Source organism: Chelonia mydas, chromosome 24 (assembly GCF_015237465.2).
Source record: "Chelonia mydas isolate rCheMyd1 chromosome 24, rCheMyd1.pri.v2, whole genome shotgun sequence".
In the NCBI taxonomy this organism is placed as follows: Eukaryota; Metazoa; Chordata; order Testudines; family Cheloniidae; genus Chelonia; species Chelonia mydas.
The window spans coordinates 12724966-12744707 of record NC_051264.2 but is presented as its reverse complement, the minus strand read 5'-3'; the positions used below and the strand labels follow the sequence as shown (position 1 = coordinate 12744707).

The window sequence follows — 19742 nt, the reverse complement described above, 5'->3', positions numbered from 1 at the left end:
AGCCTGAGTCTGCGCGGAGCCTGGGCCGATCATCGGATAGGGGGCAGCTGCTCGGGGCGTCAGCCACGCGGCCTGAGTCTGCGCAGAGCCTGGGCCGATCGCCCGGAGAGGGGGCAGCTGCTCGGGGTGTCAGCCACGCGGCCTGAGTCTGCGCAGAGCCTGGGCCGACCGCCCGGACAGGGGGCAGCTGCTCGGGGCGTCAGCCACGCTGCCTGAGTCTGCACAGAGCCTGGGCCGACCGCCCGGACAGGGGGCAGCTCCTCGGGGCGTCAGCCACGCTGCCTGAGTCTGCGCAGAGCCTGGGCCGATCATCGGATAGGGGGCAGCTGCTCGGGGCGTCAGCCACGCGGCCTGAGTCTGCGCAGAGCCTGGGCCGATCGCCCGGAGAGGGGGCAGCTGCTCGGGGCGTCAGCCACGCTGCCTGAGTCTGCGCAGAGCCTGGGCCAACTGCCCGGACAGGGGGCAGCTGCTCGGGGTGTCAGCCACGTGGCCTGAGTCTGCGTAAAGCCTAGGCCGATGATCCGGAGAGGGGCGGCTGCTCGGGGAGTCAGCCACGCGGCCTGAGTCTGCGCAGAGCCTGGGCCGATCGCCCGGAGAGGGGGCAGCTGCTCGGGGTGTCAGCCACGCGGCCTGAGTCTGCGCAGAGCCTGGGCCGACCGCCCGGACAGGGGGCAGCTGCTCGGGGCGTCAGCCACGCTGCCTGAGTCTGCGCAGAGCCTGGGCCGACTGCCCGGACAGGGGGCAGCTGCTCGGGGCGTCAGCCACGCTGCCTGAGTCTGCACGGAGCCTGGGCCGATCGCCCGGAGAGGGGGCAGCTGCTCGGGGCGTCAGCCACGCTGCCTGAGTCTGCACGGAGCCTGGGCCGATCGCCCGGAGAGGGGGCAGCTGCTCGGGGTGTCATTCAGGCGGCCTGAGTCTGCGCAGAGCCTGGGCCGACTGCCCGGACAGGGGGCGGCTGCTCGGGGAGTCAGCCATGCGGCCTGAGTCTGCGCAGAGCCTGGGCCGATCGCCCGGAGAGGGGGCAGCTGCTCGGGGCGTCAGCCACGCTGCCTGAGTCTGCACGGAGCCTGGGCCGATCGCCCGGAGAGGGGGCAGCTGCTTGGGGCATCAGCCACGCGGCCTGAGTCTGCGCAGAGCCTGGGCCGACCGCCCGGACAGGGGGCAGCTGCTCGGGGCGTCAGCCACGCTGCCTGAGTCTGCACAGAGCCTGGGCCGACCGCCCGGACAGGGGGCAGCTACTCGGGGCGTCAGCCACGCTGCCTGAGTCTGCGCAGAGCCTGGGCCAATCGCCCGGAGAGGGGGCAGCTGCTCGGGGCGTCAGCCACGCGGCCTGAGTCTGCGCAGAGCCTGGGCCGATCGCCCGGACAGGGGGCAGCTGCTTGGGGCATCAGCCACGCAGCCTGAGTCTGCGCGGAGCCTGGGCCGATCATCGGATAGGGGGCAGCTGCTCGGGGCGTCAGCCACGCGGCCTGAGTCTGCGCAGAGCCTGGGCCGATCGCCCGGAGAGGGGGCAGCTGCTCGGGGCGTCAGCCACGCTGCCTGAGTCTGCGCAGAGCCTGGGCCAACTGCCCGGACAGGGGGCAGCTGCTCGGGGTGTCAGCCACGTGGCCTGAGTCTGCGTAAAGCCTAGGCCGATGATCCGGAGAGGGGCGGCTGCTCGGGGAGTCAGCCACGCGGCCTGAGTCTGCGCAGAGCCTGGGCCGATTGCCCGGAGAGGGGGCAGCTGCTCGGGGTGTCAGCCACGCGGCCTGAGTCTGCGCAGAGCCTGGGCCGACCGCCCGGACAGGGGGCAGCTGCTCGGGGCGTCAGCCACGCTGCCTGAGTCTGCGCAGAGCCTGGGCTGATCGCCCGCAGAGGGGGCAGCTGCTCGGGGCGTCAGCCAGGCGGCCTGAGTCTGCGCAGAGCCTGGGCCGATCGCCCGGAGAGGGGGCAGCTGCTCGGGCGTCAGCCTCGCGGCCTGAGTCTGCGCAGAGCTTGGGCCGATCATCCGGAGAGGGGGCAGCTGCTCGGGGCGTCAGCCACGCTGCCTGAGTCTGCGCAGAGCCTGGGCCGACCGCCCGGACAGGGGGCAGCTGCTCGGGGCGTCAGCCACGCTGCCTGAGTCTGCACAGAGCCTGGGCCGACCGCCCGGACAGGGGGCAGCTGCTCGGGGCGTCAGCCACGCTGCCTGAGTCTGCGCAGAGCCTGGGCCGATCGCCCAGAGACGGGGCAGCTGCTCGGGGCGTCAGCCACGCGGCCTGAGTCTGCGCAGAGCCTGGGCCGATCGCCTGGAGAGGGGGTAGCTGCTCAGGGCTTCAGCCACGCTGCCTGAGTCTGCGTAGAGCCTAGGCCGATAGCCCGCAGAGGGGGCAGCTGCTCGGGGCGTCAGGCACGCGGCCTGAGTCTGCGCAGAGCCTGGGCCGATCGCCTGGACAGGGGGCAGCTGCTCGGGGCGTCAGCCACGCGCCCTGAGTCTGCGTAGAGCCTGGGCCGATCGCCCAGAGAGGGGGTAGCTGCTCAGGGCGTCAGCCACGCTGCCTGAGTCTGCGCGGAGCCTGGGCCGACCGCCCGGACAGGGGGCAGCTGCTTAGGGCGTCAGCCACGCGGCCTGAGTCTGCGCGGAGCCTGGGCCGATCATCGGACAGGGGGCAGCTGCTCGGGGCGTCAGCCACGCTGCCTGAGTCTGCGCGGAGCCTGGGCCGATCGCCCGGAGAGGGGGCAGCTGCTCGGGGCGTCAGCCACGCTGCCTGAGTCTGCGCGGAGCCTGGGCCGATCGCCCGGACAGGGGGCAGCTGCTTGGGGCATCAGCCACGCGGCCTGAGTCTGCGCAGAGCCTGGGCCGACTGCCCGGACAGGGGGCAGCTGCTCGGGGTGTCAGCCACGCGGCCTGAGTCTGCGTAGAGCCTAGGCCGATGATCCGGAGAGGGGCGGCTGCTCGGGGAGTCAGCCACGCGGCCTGAGTCTGCACGGAGCCTGGGCCGATCGCCCGGAGAGGGGGCAGCTGCTCGGGGTGTCATTCAGGCGGCCTGAGTCTGCGCAGAGCCTGGGCCGACTGCCCGGACAAGGGGCGGCTGCTCGGGGAGTCAGCCACGCGGCCTGAGTCTGCGCAGAGCCTGGGCCGATCGCCCGGAGAGGGGGCAGCTGCTCGGGGCGTCAGCCACGCTGCCTGAGTCTGCACGGAGCCTGGGCCGATCGCCCGGAGAGGGGGCAGCTGCTTGGGGCATCAGCCACGCGGCCTGAGTCTGCGCAGAGCCTGGGCCGACTGCCCGGACAGGGGGCAGCTGCTCGGGGCGTCAGCCACGCTGCCTGAGTCTGCGCAGAGCCTGGGCCGATCGCCCGGAGAGGGGGCAGCTGCTCGGGGTGTCATTCAGGCGGCCTGAGTCTGCGCAGAGCCTGGGCCGACCGCCCGGAGAGGGGGCAGCTGCTCGGGGTGTCATTCAGGCGGCCTGAGTCTGCGCAGAGCCTGGGCCGACCGCCCGGAGAGGGGGCAGCTGCTCGGGGCGTCAGCCACGCTGCCTGAGTCTGCGCAGAGCCTGGGCCGACCGCCCGGACAGGGGGCAGCTGCTCGGGGCGTCAGCCACGCTGCCTGAGTCTGCGCAGAGCCTGAGCCTGTCACTGGGCGGCTCCCGGGTCTCACGTTGCATTGCGTTGCCAACTGTGCACGCGGGGGATGGGCGGGGCTGTGTGCGTTAACCCTTGCGTTGCTGGAAAGGGGCTGAGGAAGGACAAAACTCATAATGGGGTCAGGGTGAGGACTCCAGCTCCCAGCAGTCCGCGCGCTGGGGGAACTACCGCTCCCAGCAGTCCCCGCGCCGGGGGAGAGACTCCAACGCCCAGCAGCCCCGGGGAGGCCAGAGGTTTCCGCGGCGGAGGGAAGATGGAGGAAATCGGGATCTTGGTGGAGAAAACCCAGGTGCGGGTCGAGGGGGACCCGGCGGGGGTGGCTCGGGGATCCCCGGTCCCACTCCGCTAGGACGAGCTCCGGTCCCCGCCACCGCCCTCCGGGTTCGCGCCCCGCCGGCAGCCGCGCTCCTGGGGAGATGCCGAGTCACGGCGGCCCGGCCCGGAGTGCCCCCCCCCCCCGCGCGATCCGGGCATGGAACCCAGGAGTCCGGGCTCCCCCCTCTCTCCCCTTCCCGCGCGATCCGGGCATGGAACCCGGGAGTCCGGGCTCCCCCCTCTCTCCCCTCCCCGCGCGATCCGGGCATGGAACCCGGGAGTCCGGGCTCCCCCCTCTCTCCCCTCCCCGCGCGATCCGGGCATGGAACCCGGGAATCCGCCCCCCCCCCTCACCCCTGTGCGATCCGGGCATGGAATCCGGGAATCCGCCCCCCCCCTCACCCCTGTGCGATCCGGGCATGGAATCCGGGAGTCCGCCCCCCCCCCCCCCCCCTCCCCGCGCGATCCGGGCATGGAACCCGGGAGTCCGGGCTCCCCCCTCTCTCCCCTCCCTGCGCGATCCGGGCATGGAACCCGGGAGTCCGGGCTCCCCCCTCTCTCCCCTCCCTGCGCGATCCGGGCATGGAACCCGGGAGTCCGGGCTCCCCCCTCTCTCCCCTCCCCGCGCGATCCGGGCATGGAACCCGGGAGTCCGGGCTCCCCCCTCTCTCCCCTCCCCGCGCGATCCGGGCATGGAACCCGGGAGTCCGCCCCCCCCCCCCCCCAAATCCGGGCATGGAATCTGGGAGTCCGTGCCCCCCTCCCCCCCCCCCCCAAATCCGGGCATGGAATTCAGGAGTCTGGGCTCATTTCCAGTTTCTCTACATTCTTTCTATACATTGGTGACCAAAACTGGACACAGTACTCCAGCTGTGACCTAACCAGGGCCGAGTAGAGTGTTACTGTCACCTCCCATGACTTGCATGCTGGGTCTCTGTTAATGCAACCTAAAATTGCATTTGCTTTTTTTGCAACCGCATCAGATTGCTGATTCGTGTTGAAGTGTGATCCACCACAACTCCCAGATTCTTCTCAGCCATGCTGCTGCCCAGCCAGTAATCCCCCATTCTGTATTTGTGCATTCGGTTCTTCTTCCATGAATGTAGCACCTGATGTTTGTCTTTGTTGAATTTCATTTTGTTGCCTATAGCCCAGTTCTCCAGTTTATCAGGATCTCTCTTAATTTTAGCTCTATCCTCCAAAGTGTTTGCAAACACTTCCCCCCTCCCCCGCCCCGTGCTGTGTGTCATTGGCAAATTTGATCAGTATGCTCTCTGTTCCTACTTCTGAGTCATTAATAAAGATGTTAAACAACACTGGACCCAGAACAGATCTCTGTGGAACCCCACTTGATACCTCCTTCCAATCTGACATCATTCCATTAATAGTTACTCTGAGTTATGTAGCCACTCAATGGTAGTTCTATCCAGCTTGCATTTCTCCAGCTTACTTATCAGACTGTCATGTGGGACTATGTGTAAAGTAGGGCTGTCAATTAATCGCAGTTAACCCACACGATTAACTAAAAAAAAAATTAATCATGATTAATTGCAGTTTTAATCACATTGTTAAACAATAGAACACCAATTGAAATTTATCTAAATATTTTTGGATGTTTTTCTACGTTTTCAAATATATTGATTTCAATTACAACACAGAATACAAAATGTACAGTGTTCACTTTATATGATTTTTTTATTACAAATATTTGCACTATAAAAATGATAAACAAAAGAAATAGTATTTTTCAGTTCACCTAATACAAGTACTGCAGTACAATTTCTTTATCATGAAGGTGCAACTTACAGGGTTTTTTGTTACACAACTGCACTCAAAAACAAAACAGTGTAAAACTTTAGAGCCTACAAGTCCACTCAGTCCTCCTGCTTGTTCAGCCAATCACTAAGACAAACAAGTTTGTTTACATTTACGGGCAATAAAGCTGCCCGCTTCTCATTTACAATGTTGACTGAAAATGAGAACAGGCGTTTTGTACCCAGCATTGCAAGATAATTACATGCCAGATATACTAAACATTTATATACCCCTTCATGTATCTACCACCACTCCAGAGGACAGTCTTCCATGCTGATGATGCTCATTTAAAAAAAAAAAGCATTAATTAAATTTGTGACTCAACTCATTGGAGGAGAGTTTTGTCTCCTCTCTGTTTTACCCCTTTCTGTCATATATTTTGTGTTATGGCAGTGTCAGATGATGATCCAGCACATGTTTGTTTTAAGAACACTTTCACTGCAGATTTGACAAAACACAAAGAAGGTACCAATGTGAGATTTCTAAAGATAGCTACAGCGCTCTACCCAAGGTTTAAGAACCTGAAGTGAACACTCCAATGCAGAAACTACAGAACTCGAACCACCAAAAAAGAAAATCAGCCTTCTGCTGGTGGCATCTGACTCAGTTGATGAAAATGAACACGCATCGGTCCGCACTGCTTTGGATCATTATCAAGCAGAACCTGCCATAAACATGGGTGCATGTCCTCTGGAATGGTGGTCGAAGCATGAAGGGACATGTGAATCTTTAGCACATCTGGCACCTAAATATCTTGGAACGCCGGCTACAAAGTGCCAGGCGAATGCCAGTTCTCACTTTCAGGTGACGTTGCAAACAAAAAGGAGGCAGCATTAAATCCTGCAAATGTAAACAAACTTGTCAGAGCAATTGGCTGAACAAGAATTAGGACTGAGTGAACGTCTAGGCTCTAAAGTTTTACATTGTTTTATTTTTGAATGCAGTTTTTTGGACATGATTCTACATTTGTAAGTTCAACTTTCATGATAAAGAGATTGCACTACAGTATAGAATCATAGAATATCAGGGTTGGAAGGGACCTCAGGAGGTCATCTAGTCCAACCCCCTGCTCAAAGCAGGACCAATCCCCAACTAAATCATCCCAGCCAGGGCTTTGTCAAGCCTGACCTTAAAAATATCTAAGGAAGGAGATTCCACCACCTCCCTAGGTAACACATTCCAGTGTTTCACCACCCTCCTAGTGAAAAAGCTTTTCCTAATATCCAACGTAAACCTCCCCCGCTGCGACTTGAGACCATTACTCCTTGTTCTGTCATCAGCTACCACTGAGAACAGTCTAGATCCATCCTCTTTGGAACCCCCTTTCAGGTAGTTGACAGCAGCTATCAAATCCCCCCTCATTCTTCTCTTCTGAAGACTAAACAATCCCAGTTCCCTCAGCCTCTCCTCATAAGTCATGTGTTCCAGTCCCCTAATCATTTTTGTTGCCCTCCGCTGGACTCTTTCCAATTTTTCCACATCCTTCTTGTAGCGTGGGGCCCAAAACTGGACACAATACTCCAGCTGAGGCCTTACCAATGTTGAATAGAGGGGAACGATCACGTCCCTCAATCTGCTGGCAATGCCCCTACATATACATCCCAAAATGCCATTGGCCTTCTTGGCAACAAGGGAACACTGTTGACTCATATCAAGCTTCTCGTCCACTGTAACCCCTAGGTCCTTTTCTGCAGAACTGCTGCTGAGCCATTCGGTCCCTAGTCTGTAGCGGTGCATGGGGTTCTTCCGTCCTAAGTGCAGGACTCTGCACTTGTCCTTGTTGAACCTCATCAGATTTCTTTTGGCCCAATCCTCTAATTTGTCTGGGTCCCTCTGTATCCTATCCCTACCCTCCAGCATATCTACCTCTTCTCCCAGTTTAGTGTCATCTGCAAACTTGCTGAGGGTGTAATCCACACCATCCTCCAGATCATTTATGAAGATATTGAACAAAACCAGCCCGAGGACCGACCCTTGGGGCACTCCACTTGATACCGGCTGCCAACTAGACATGGAGCCATTGATCACTACCCTTTGAGCCCGACAATCTAGCCAACTTTCTATCCACTTTATTGTCCATTCATCTAGCCCATACTTCTTTAACTTGCTGGCAAGAATACTGTGGGAGACCGTGTCAAAAGCTTTGCTAAAGTCAAGGAACAACACGTCCACCGCTTTCCCCTCATCCACAGAGCCAGTTATCTCGTCATAGAAGGCAATTAGATTAGTCAGGCATGACTTGCCCTTGGTGAATCCATGCTGACTATTTCTTATCACTTTTGTCTTCTCTAAGTGGTTTAGAATTGAGTCCTTGAGGACCTGCTCCATGATTTTTCCAGGGACTGAGGTGAGACTGACTGGCCTGTAGTTCCCAGGATCCTCCTTCTTCCCTTTTTTAAAGATGGGCACTACATTAGCCTTTTTCCAGTCGTCCGGGACTTCCCTAGATCGCCCTGAGTTTTCAAAGATAATGGCCAATGGCTTTGCAATCACATCCGCCGACTCCTTTAGCACTCTCGGATGCAGCGTGTCCGGCCCCATGGACTTGTGCTCGTCCAGCTTTTCTAAATAGTCCCGAACCACTTCTTTCTCCACAGAGGGCTGCTCACATCCTCCCCATGCTGTGCTGCCCAGTGCAGTAGTCTGGGAGCTGACCTTGTTTGTGAAAACAGAGGCAAAAAAAGCATTGAGTACATTAGCTTTTTCCACATCCTCTGTCACTAGGTTGCCTCCCTCATTCAGTAAGGGGCCCACACTTTCCTTGACTTTCTTCTTGTTGCTAACATACCTGAAGAAACCCTTCTTGTTATTCTTAACATCTCTTGCTAGCTGCAACTCCAGGTGTGATTTGGCCTTCCTGATTTCACTCCTGCATGCCCGAGCAATATTTTTATACTCTTCCCTGGTCATTTGTCCAATCTTCCACTTCTTGTAAGCTTCTTTTTTGTGTTTAAGATCAGCAAGGATTTCACAGTTAAGCCAAGCTGGTCGCCTGCCATATTTACTATTCTTTCTACACATTGGGATGGTTTGTCCCTGTAACCTCAATAAGGATTCTTTAAAATACAGCGAGCTGTCCTGGACTCCTTTCCCCCTCATGTTATTCTCCCAGGGGATCCTGCCCATCAGTTCCCTGAGGGAGTCAAAGTCTGCTTTTCTGAAGTCCAGGGTCTGTATTCTGCTGCTCTCCTTTCTTCCCTATGTCAGGATCCTGAACTCGACCATCTCCTGGTCACTGCCTCCCAGGTTCCCATCCACTTTAGCTTCCCCTACTAATTCTTCCCGGTTTGTGAGCAGCAGGTCAAGAAGAGCTCTGCCCCTAGTTGGTTCCTCCAGCACTTGCACCAGGAAATTGTCCCCTACACTTTCCAAAAACTTCCTGGATTGTCTGTGTACCGCTGTATTGCTCTCCCAGCAGATATCAGGGTGATTGAAGTCTCCCATGAGAACCAGGGCGTGCGATCTAGTAACTTCTGCGAGTTGCCAGAAGAAAGCCTCGTCCACCTCATCCCCTTGGTCCGGTGGTCTATAGCAGACTCCCACCACGACATCACCCTCGTTGCTCACGCTTCTAAACTTGAATCCAGAGACACTCAGGCAGCGCAGAAAAGGTGGGGGAGTTGCACTGTATGTAAGAGAGCAGTATGACTGCTCAGAGCTCCGGTATGAAACTGCAGAAAAACCTGTCCTTCCTGAACAGTTTATATCCATCCATGACAGTACTCCAGTCATGTGAGTTATCCCACGAAGTCTCTGTTATTCCAATCATATCATAATTCCTTGACTGTGCCAGGACTTCCAGTTCTCCCTGCTTGTTTCCCAGGCTTCTTGCATTTGTGTATAGGCACTTGAGATAACTCGCTGATCGTCCCTCTTTCTCAGTATGGGGCAGGAGCCCTCCCCTCTCGCACGCTCCTGCTCATGCTTCCTCCCGGTATCCCACTTCCCCAGTTACCTCAGGGCTTTGGTCTCCTTCCCCCGGTGAACCTAGTTTAAAGCCCTCCTCACTAGGTTAGCCAGCCTGCTTGCGAAGATGCTCTTCCCTCTCGTCGTTAGGTGGAGCCCGTCTCTGGCTAGCACTCCTCCTTCTTGGAACACCATCCCATGGTCAAAGAATCCAAAGCCTTCTCTCTGACACCACCTGCGTAGCCATTCGTTGACTTTCACGATTCGACGGTCCCTACCCAGGCCTTTTCCTTCCACGGGGAGGATGGACGAGAAGACCACTTTCGCCTCAAACTCCTTTATCCTTCCCAGAGCCACATAGTCTGCAGTGATCCGCTCAAGGCCATCATTGGTGCCCAGTACTTGTATTAGGTAAATTGAAAAATATATTTCTTTACCATTTTTATAGTGCAAATATTTGTAATAAAAATCATATAAAGTGAGTACTGTGCACTTTGTATTCTGTGTTGTAATTGAAATCAATATATTTGAAAATGTAGAAAACATCCAAAAATATTTAAATAAATGGTATTCTATTATTGTTTAACAGCGCGATTAATTACAATGAATTTTTTTAATCACTTGACAGCCCTAGTCAAAAGCCTTGCTGAAGTCCAGGTATATTATTTCCACTGCATTCCCCCTATCCACCAAATCCTGTCAAAGAAGGAAATCAAGCTGGTTTGGTGTGATTTGTTCTTGGTAAATCCATGCTGGCTGCTAGCGATCACCCCTTCATCCTCCAGGTGTTCGCAAAGTGAATGTTTCATACATTGCTCTAGTACAGGGGTTCTCAAACTGCGGGTCGGGACCCCTCTGGGGGTTGCGAGGTTATTGCATGGGGGTTGCAAGCTGTCAGCCTCCAACCCGAACCCTGCTTTGCCTCCAGCATTTATAATTGTGTTTAAATATATAAAAAAATTATTTTAATTTATAAGGGGGGTCGCATTCAGAGACTTGTTATGTGAAAGGGGTCAGCAGTACAAAAGTTTGAGAACCACTGCTCTAGTACCTTCCCAGGTATCGAGGCCAGGCTCACTTGTCTATAGTTCCCTGGCTCCTCCTTTTTAAAGATGGTCCCTATGCTAGCCCTTCTCCAGTGTTCCAGGACCTCTCCTGTCATCCATGAGTTTACAGATACTATTGCCAGTGGCTCTGATATTTCTTCAGCTAATTCCTTCACCCTCGGGTGAGTAGCATCTGGCTTGGGTGATTTGAATTTGTTCAGATTGGTCAGAAAATCTCTGGTGTCTCTCTAGTCCCTTCGTTCCCCCCATCCTTATCTGACGGGGGCGGGATGGGGGTGTCTGACTCTTGCTGCCCAGCTGGGCTCAGGGCCCGGTGCTTGGCACCCCGGCAGCTGGGTGGGATCAGATCGGGTGTAAGACTTTTGCTGCTCAGAGGGAGCTTCAACCCTCCCTGAGCTGTGGTCACCCCTGAGCTGGGGTGTTCAGCTCTCACCTTGCCTGTCTGTGGCTGTCCTAGGATGAGTTGCCTGCGCTGGCTATCTCCAGGCCCCAGACTGGCCTGTCCTTCCTGGCCCCGGAGCCCGAGGACCTGGAGGATCTCTACAGCCGGTACAAGGTAAGCTGGGGGCTGGGGTGGCGGAGAGGGTTGCCCTTAGATGGGAGGTGTGTTGGGAGGGCAGGCCTCAGGGTGGGAGTGGCCCTCTGACCGGATGGTGGAGTTAGGGGGATGGGACGGCAGGCCTTGAGGGGGATGCCCTCAGACGGGAGCTGTGGGTGGCAGGGCTGGGATGGCAGGCCCCGAGGTGGGGGCAGCATGTGCCCTTGGCCCGGAGCTGGGATCCGATGGCATCTCTGACCAGGGTTGTGGGGCCAGGGACCTGGGAGATCTGGGCCCCAGTAACCTCTGGTGGGTTTGGTTCTTCCAGTCCCATTCCCCTCTGCTGCACAGCACCCCTGGGAGCCCACTTCCCTGCAGGTCACCCAGCCGCAGTGCTGAGCAGGGAGCTTTCTGGTGCCCGGCCCGTGGCGCCACTTCCTCTAGCAGCTACTGCGGGTACCTGAGCAGAGCAGGGAGGAGGGGCTGTCTGTCTGTCTGTCTGTCCGTCCGTAGAAGCTGCAGCAGGAGCTGGAGTTCCTGGAGGTGCAGGAGGAGTACATCAAGGATGAGCAGAAGAACCTGAAGAAGGAGTTCTTGCACGCGCAGGAGGAGGTGAAGCGCATCCAGAGCATCCCGTTGGTCATCGGCCAGTTCCTGGAGGCCGTGGACCAGAACACGGCCATCGTGGGCTCTACCACAGGTGCAGATGGAGGAGCGGGATTGCGGGGGAGGGGAGCTGTGCACGGGGGTCCGGGCCCCGGCTTTGCCTGGCTTACCCCCATCTGCCTCTCACCCGCAGGCTCCAATTACTATGTGCGGATCCTGAGCACCATTGACCGGGAGCTGCTGAAGCCCAATGCCTCGGTGGCCCTCCACAAGCACAGCAACGCGCTGGTGGATGTGCTGCCACCCGAGGCTGACAGCAGCATTATGATGCTGACATCAGGTGGGTGTTCCCTGCGCCAGCCCCAGGGGCAGCCGGTGCCACAGGGAGCAGCATGCCCAGTGCCAATGGGGGCAGAGGTCTCCCAGCTGTGCTGGGCAGCTGAGGGTCCCACAGGCATGCGGGGAGTGCTGGACAGGGGAGGCGGGGGTCCCACGGCTGTGCTGGACAGGGGGCGGTAGGTCCCCCAGTTGTGCTGCGAATGCCGGGAGTGCAGGTTTTCTGGGGAGCGGAGGTCCCCTGGCCGTTATGAATAGGGGAGGCAGGGGTCCCCTGCCTGTGCTGGGCTCAGCCCTGATGTGTGCCCACAGATCAGAAACCAGACGTGATGTACGCCGACATCGGCGGGATGGACATCCAGAAGCAGGAGGTGAGGGAGGCCGTGGAGCTGCCCCTCACCCACTTTGAGCTCTACAAGCAGGTGAGTGGGGGGCGAGACTGGGTTGGCTGGGGCTACATTCTGGGTGGCTGTGCCCTGTGCTAGGGCTGAGCTCCGTCCTGCAGGTCCAGCATGGATGCTCCTCTCACTGTGCCCTGTAGCTGGGGGGACTCCTGCGGGGCTTGGGGCTGTGTGCTCAGGGGCTGGGCTGGGGTTGGCAAGTCGCTGTCAGATCAGGAGAGGCACAGAACCCTTGACTTTCGGCAGCACCAGATGTGACTGGTGTCCAGACCCCAGCTCACCAGCTTGCTGGGCCTCTCAAGGGCGGGATGGGGGAGCCCCCAGTAACCCCCTCTGTCCTCCTCAGATCGGCATTGACCCCCCGCGCGGCGTCCTGATGTATGGCCCCCCGGGCTGTGGGAAGACTATGCTGGCCAAAGCCGTGGCCCATCACACCACAGGTGAGCAGGGTGCTGGACTGCGGGTGAGGGGGGAGCACCAGTGCCCAGCTAGTACCATGGGAGTCTGTCAAGGATGCCTGGGTTCTCTAGCGCAAAGGTACCAGGCGACCTGTGGTTCCGGCTCAAGGTCTAGAAGGGCCCCGGCTTTGTGCCAGGAGGGTTGGTGCTGCAGCTGCCAGGGGCTGGTGCCAGGGCTGTGTGGCACGGGGAGCCTGTGGGTTGCCCCAGGGCGTGCCTGTCCCATGGCGGGGTATCTCTCACAGCCAGGGATGGAGTGGGGCTGCTGTCTTGCAGGGGAGCTGGGCACTAATGCTGTCTACCCATCTGTCCAGCTGCCTTCATCCGCGTGGTGGGCTCGGAGTTTGTGCAGAAGTACCTGGGTGAGGGGCCGCGCATGGTGCGGGACGTCTTCCGGCTGGCCAAGGAGAATGCGCCTGCCATCATCTTCATAGACGAGATAGATGCCATCGCCACCAAGCGCTTTGACGCCCAGACAGGGGGTGAGCCGGGGGCAAGGCACTGGGCCTGCCCCTCTGGGGGTGCAGGCTCCGATCTGGTCCCAGGGCTGGCTCGGGAGGAGCGGGAATGGGACATGGGGCCTCTTCCCTCTAGGGTACCGGACCCAAGTCCCAGCAGGCGGGGGGAGCAGAGAGCTACAGCCCCCACCCCACTCCTTGTAGATGTCAGTGTCACACTGGGGTGAGCCCCTCAGGTTCCGGCCAGTCCCATGGTGGGCAGTGGGGTGGAGGGACTGTGAGGGAGGCTGGGGTGGCAGGATTGGGGGTAGTGGCGGAGGTGTGCAAATGTGGGGTGGCAGTGGTGGGCAAGGCTGAGGTGCACTGGGTGGGGACAATAGTGGCAGGAGATTGGGGGGAGGGGATAAGGGGCGGGAGGGAGGAGCGGCTGGAGGGGAGGGGGAAGGGAGTGGGTTTGGCAGGGTCGGGGTGGGCACTGGAGAAGGGGGTGATGCGGGAGGGGAGAGGAATGGGAATGAGGGTAGATAGTGGGGGGCAGGGGTGTCTGTGCCCGGCGCTGGCTCTCCAGGTGCCCCACTCACCGGGCTGTGCCCCTCTCCCCAGCCGACAGGGAGGTGCAGCGCATCCTGCTGGAGCTGCTCAACCAGATGGACGGCTTTGATCAGAACGTCAACGTCAAGGTGCGGGAGAGCAGGGGTTGGGATGGGGGGTGACAGGCATTGCTGTGCCAGCCGCCAGATTTCTCCCTGAGGTGGTGGGATGTGGGGGGCTGAATGGGGGCAAAGGCACTGCTGTCCCAGCGAGGCTGGAGGGCACAGGACCAAAGGGGCTGAGTCTCCCCATTGGGGATGGGCAGAGGGCTCTCCTGAGGAGTGATTGTGCGCTCTTGCCCTCCAGGTGATCATGGCCACAAACCGGGCAGACACGCTGGACCCCGCCCTGCTGCGGCCCGGCCGCCTCGACCGCAAGATCGAGTTCCCCCTGCCCGACCGGCGCCAGAAGCGCCTCATCTTCTCCACCATCACCAGCAAGATGAACCTGTCTGAGGAGGTGGACCTGGAGGACTGTATCCTGCCCGGAGCCTGGCACGGGGGGGGAAGGGTGGCACAGCAGGAAGACTGTGTTCGACTGGGTGCCCAGCACGTGTTTGGGCTGGGCTGCATCCTAGTGGATGCCTAGCATGGGGGGGGAGGCTGCGTCTTGGCTGCCTGGCGTGGGGGGACACGGCGGGGGAGCTGTGTCCTATTGGGTGCCTAGCACAGGGGGGAAGCTGCGTCCCGTTGGCTGGCATGGGGGGGGGCGCGCAGGGAGGCTGCGTCCCACTGGGTGCCCGGCACTGAGGAAGGGATGTCTCGGGCCCAGCTCATAAGAAGGTGCCTGTCAGCCCTATGCTGCCCCATACGGGGTTGACCCAGTGACCCAGGCCACAGCTCTGCCCCACTCTCCCTGTGTCACACACACATGCCTGAGGGTCCAGGGGGTGCACTGATCCAAGAACCCCTCCTCTCCCTGGGCAGCCCCTGCTGGAGGGGATGTCTTCTGGCCACCTCCAGGGCTGGGGTCAGGGTGGAGTCCGGCTACAGGTGTGGGCACGACAGCTGGGAGCTGTTCTGTCCCCCTCTGACACGTGGCTAGACAGGGGGAGCACCAGGGGAGGGTGCGGCTGGGGCTGCCTCCTGCTGGGCAGTGACTGGCACAGCATATGGACTGATTGCTTCACCAAGAGCAGGCAGACGGACACAAGTCTGGCACGAGCCCACAGGGCAAGGGGTGGGCCTGGCTCAGGCTGCAGGCCGGAGTAATGAGGCAGGAGGGCCCAGGACCCCCAGGGAGAACCTGGCATAGCTGAGCCAGTGCTCTCTGGTTCTGTTCAGGAGTGGGGGGATAGGGTGAAGCTGGCTCCTGCCTGTGCCTCTGGATCCATAGGGTCCAGAAAGGGTTGGCGGGGGCGGAGAGGGGTCACTCACCAAAAAAACCTATCCTCTGACTTTAGCCCCCAACATGCCCACTCCTCCTGTCTGGGGCCTCTGGACTTGTCGTCATGCCAATCTGCTCCCTTCCCCCCGCCCAGGAGCTTCATGGGCCCTCGAGCTCAATCCCATCCCTCTGGGAAGGCTATGAGAAGCCCATCAGGGCCCCCCACCACGGTGCCCTGGCAGCATTGCTGGCCCCCTGGCGCGTGGGGGAGGAGTCGAGGTGGCAGTGGCTCCCAGGGGCCCTCTCACCATGATCCAGCTCAGCTGCTGTGCAGACGTTTCCCTCACTCCTCCCCAGATGTGGCCCGGCCGGATAAGATCTCGGGTGCCGACATCAACTCCATCTGCCAGGAGGTAAATGCTGGGGGCCATGGGACAGGGCACCTGGACGCCCCGGGCCATGATATCTGGGTGCTGTGTGTGTTGTGACCTGCTCCTTTTTTGGGGATCCCCCACTGCTCCCCCAAGTCAGCAGGACCACCGCCACAGAGCGGGTGGCTGAAGGAACCCTGACTCTGAGATTATGGGGTCCTCCTGCTGCTGGGCGATTGTGCATGGGGTTGGTCACTGTGCCCACCATCCCCCCCACACACGTGTGCACATGGGGGGTTGGGGGGGGTCACTGCACCCAGTGTCGTGCCCCCCCATGCATGTGCCCACATGCACAGGGGGGTCACTGCTCAGCACCCACCCCACCCCAGACATATGCCCATTGTGCACATGGTGGGCTGGGGTCACTGTGCCCCGCGTTGCCCCCACACGTGTGCGCAGAGTGGGATGGCGGGGTCACTGCACCTGGTGTTGCCCCCCCATGCATGTGCCCATGTGCGCAGGGTGGGATGCAGGGATCACTGCACCCTGATGCCGCCCCCTCTCACATGTCCCCCTGTGCACAGGGCAGGATGGGAGGGGTCACTGCACCTGGCGGTGGCATCCCCACGCGTGTTCACAGGGCAGGATGGGGAGGGGGTCACTGCGCCCAGCATCGCCCCCTCACACATGTCTCTGTATGCACAGGGTGGCATGCTGGCCGTGCGGGAGAACCGCTACATCGTCCTGGCCAAGGACTTCGAGAAGGCGTACAAGACGGTCATCAAGAAGGACGAGCAGGAGCACGAGTTCTACAAATGAGGGACCATGGGGGAGTGTGGGGCAGGCTCGACATCCAACCAATAAACCCATCCCCAGCTCCCTACCTCTGCTGGGAGTGCCGCTGTCTGTCCCTGTGGCCTGGCCCAACTTGGAGCCTTGTGGGGAGCGCGGATCAGGCTAAAATCCCTCCAGTAGACCCAGCCCCACAGCCCTTCAGGGAGTGCTGGTGTCTGTCCCTGCTGCCCAGCCTGGCCCAGCCCAGGGCCCCGGGGGGAGTGTGGAGCAGGCTAACATCCTGCCGATCCCTTCCCCAGCCCCATGCCTCTGGGGGGAGTGCAGGTGTCTGTTCCTGCAGCCTGGGGACCTGTGCTGCCTGGAAAGCTCCCACTAGCCCCCCCCCCCCCCCCCCCCCCCCCCCCGTGCTGCATGGCAGCCCCCAATCTCAGGTTGGAGATGGCAGGTGGCGGGTAGAGCAAAGGGCCCATGTGTCCCAGACAGGCGCTGTCTTGTCTTGGGCTATAGCAGTTGCTGCCCCTATAGCTCCCTGTGCCCCAAGGCAGGGTCTCCCCTGCCCAGTGCTGGAGGCAGAGCTGCCTCTGGCTGCAGTGGGCTGGGAACGCTGCCTGTGGCCAGGCCTGTACTGGGAGCAGAGAGGGAACAGCTGGAGAAGCCCTGGGGGCCTAGGCCAGGGTTGTACCGAATAGTCTGTTCCCCAGACCCACAGCCCTGGGGCTCCCAGTTCATGTTCCCAGGATCCCAGCCTCCTCTCCACTGCCACCAACAGGGATCCTGCCCTGTATTCTCTGGCCGTGCAGAGCCCTCCCTAGCAGTGGGGGCCCATTCTGTCTTCTCCGGCCCCACAAACCCCTCTCCCCAAGCACTGGGGCTCTTATCCTGAGTTCCCCAGCCCTCTTCCCCTCAGCAGCAGGGGGTGCAAGGTCTGAGCCCATCATGTGGTTTCTGTCGTACTGGCTGCATCCCTGCTGGCTTGGTTGGGACTATGTGTGTGCAGTGCTTCCCCCCTTGTGGGGCAGCTGACAGGGGGCAGAGCTCCGCAAAGGAAGGAGAGCCTGGTGCTGGCTTCGGGTGGGCACTGACCTGGCTAGGGGTGTGGGGCTTGGGGGTAATGGACAAGCGTTCTGCACACTCTGGGTGTTAGAGCCACTTTTCTGCCAGGGCGGTTCAGTTTTCTGCCAGGGCGGTTGACTCAAAGTGCCAATGGGACCGAGCAAGCACTCTGTGGTGCCAAGTCATAACAGCCATATGGGGTTAGCCCTATGGCCCAGCTAGTTCAGTGTCCTGTCTGCTGCCAGTGGCCTGTGCCGAGTGCTCCAGTTATCAAGTGATTGATCCCATCAGCCAGTCTGGCAGTCGGAGGTTTAGGGACACCCTGAGCATGGGGTAGCATCCCTGACTATCCTGGCTAATAACACTTCCCACTGAAACCGGGCAGATGGACCTGCCCCCCTGCCAGGCTTCTTTCCTCCATGGCTCCCCATATAACCTGCCAGAGCCAGGCAGCCTGGCAACCTTTGAAAACGTAGTTTTGGTTCTTGGGCTGGTCTCAGCTCGCATCAGGCCCTGCCTGTTCTCTGTCTCTGGCTCACAAGCAGAGGCCTGGCTATAGCTCTGCTGGCCTGACCCCTGAGCTAGACACAGCCAGGCACAGGGAAGAGTTCGTGCAGCGCCCTAGACACGGCCTCAGAGAGATGGATTAACTGCTGCACTGGGCACACCCTGCCCCTGGCTGCAGGAAGCATCTGTGTTCCAGAGCTCTGGCTGCTGTGCCGGAGCTGTGCCGTGGGAGCCATGGTGCAGACATGGCCCAGATCCTCTGAGCACTGAATTGCTTTGGGCTAACTCGAGTCTGGGCTCCGTGCGTGGGGGCCCGGTGCCATTCCCCTCTGAGCTGGCTTGGAGATTGGACTGGACTATCCCAGGGCCCTTCTGCCCACAAATGCTTGATGTGGGCTGGTTCGGCACCATCTGGGCCTGGAGGGAATTTGGCTTTTCTGGAAATGCAAAATCTGTCCCATGCAAGAACCTCTGGTGGGCCCAGTTCTGTAGCAGAGGAACTGAGTGTTAGCCGCTGAACAGAACCCAGTGTCAATCCCCCCTCACCTCTGTTAACAAAGGCTCCAGCTCCCAAACCTGGCTGGGCTCATGGAGCCTCCCAGGGAGAAAGAAGCCGACAAGAAACAAACACTACCAGGAAGGAGCAGCCCCCCCAGCTGGTTTATGCCCATCATGCAGGACCTGGAGCCCCTGGCCCCAGGGAGGCATGCATTGGGCCTAGCGAGGGGCACCCTGTTAGCAGCAGGACCCATTGCTGGAAATGCGAGCAGCTGTTTGCTCTTGGGGGCTGCCTCTTGCACCGGGCCAGCTGCAAGCCAAGAGGGCATGTGTGCTACAGAATCTGTCATTCCCTTGAAGGCTGTGATCAATCCTCCCACCCTGCCCAGCACTCTGGGGCAAGGCCCCAGAGCTGGGCAGGGGCAGAAGGTACAGGTCCTGCCAGCTATGTATGTGCTTCCCATGCTTCTCCCCTACATCCGAGCCCCTCTCCTATTTCCCCCTCATCCATCAAAGCTCAGGGCCATGGGAGCTGGGACCCAGCCACACACACACCCTCTGCTCTGTCTGGAGTGACTGACCCGCTGGCCAGCTAGTGAGTGAGTCCAAGACCACCCCACATTCCTTGCTCCTAGCAGTGCCCTGTCAGCGCCAGGGTTGTGAGCTTCCCCCCAGCAGTGCACTCATACGCACACCCCAGACCTGTCCAGGGAAGAAGCTGCCCGGCAGGGACCGTTACGGGTGGAGGTGGGCAAGATGCAGGCCAATTATGCTGGCAACAGGGCTCAACCCCCTCTAATCCCCACCACATGTCAGACTGAGATGCTGTCTTCCTGGCTGGGTTAATCATCTCCCAGCCCTATGCTGCCAGCTGCTGCCCTGGGAGGGGCCCTAGGCTGGTATCACCAGGGCTTTTCTCGAAGCCAGGTAGGGCAGCCCCTTTCTTGCCTCCCCCCATCCTTCAAACCTCAGGGCCAACGGAGTCGGGACCCAGCTGCACAGACCCCTCCACAGTGCCAGGAGTGACTGACACCCCTTCCCCCCCCCGCCAACAATGCTGTCAGTGCCGGTGCTGTGAGCTTCCCCCAGCAGTGCCCT

The 19742-nt window shown here is 59.7% G+C and overlaps 1 protein-coding gene across 1 annotated transcript; it reads left to right on the top strand.

Annotated features, from left to right (window-relative positions):
• The first annotated feature begins 3564 nt into the window (after nt 1-3564).
• Nucleotides 3565-16674, top strand: PSMC4 (proteasome 26S subunit, ATPase 4). The gene is made up of 11 exons (XM_007069835.4): nt 3565-3892; nt 11164-11262; nt 11758-11944; nt 12044-12190; nt 12499-12608; nt 12934-13027; nt 13360-13527; nt 14107-14183; nt 14401-14569; nt 15778-15833; nt 16497-16674. The coding sequence occupies exons 1-11, from the start codon at nt 3650-3652 to the stop codon at nt 16608-16610; spliced, it is 1464 nt and encodes a 487-aa protein (XP_007069897.2). The 5' UTR covers nt 3565-3649; the 3' UTR covers nt 16611-16674.
• Nucleotides 16675-19742: the final 3068 nt, after the last annotated feature.

Coding starts and splice junctions, on each gene's coding strand:
- PSMC4 (XM_007069835.4), top strand. CDS start 3,650: ATGGGCGGGGCTGTGTGCGTTAACCCTTGCGTTGCTGGAAAGGGGCTG. Junction 13,528..14,106: donor CTTTGACGCCCAGACAGGGG/GTGAGCCGGGGG, acceptor CCCTCTCCCCAG/CCGACAGGGAGGTGCAGCGC. Junction 14,184..14,400: donor ATCAGAACGTCAACGTCAAG/GTGCGGGAGAGC, acceptor CTTGCCCTCCAG/GTGATCATGGCCACAAACCG.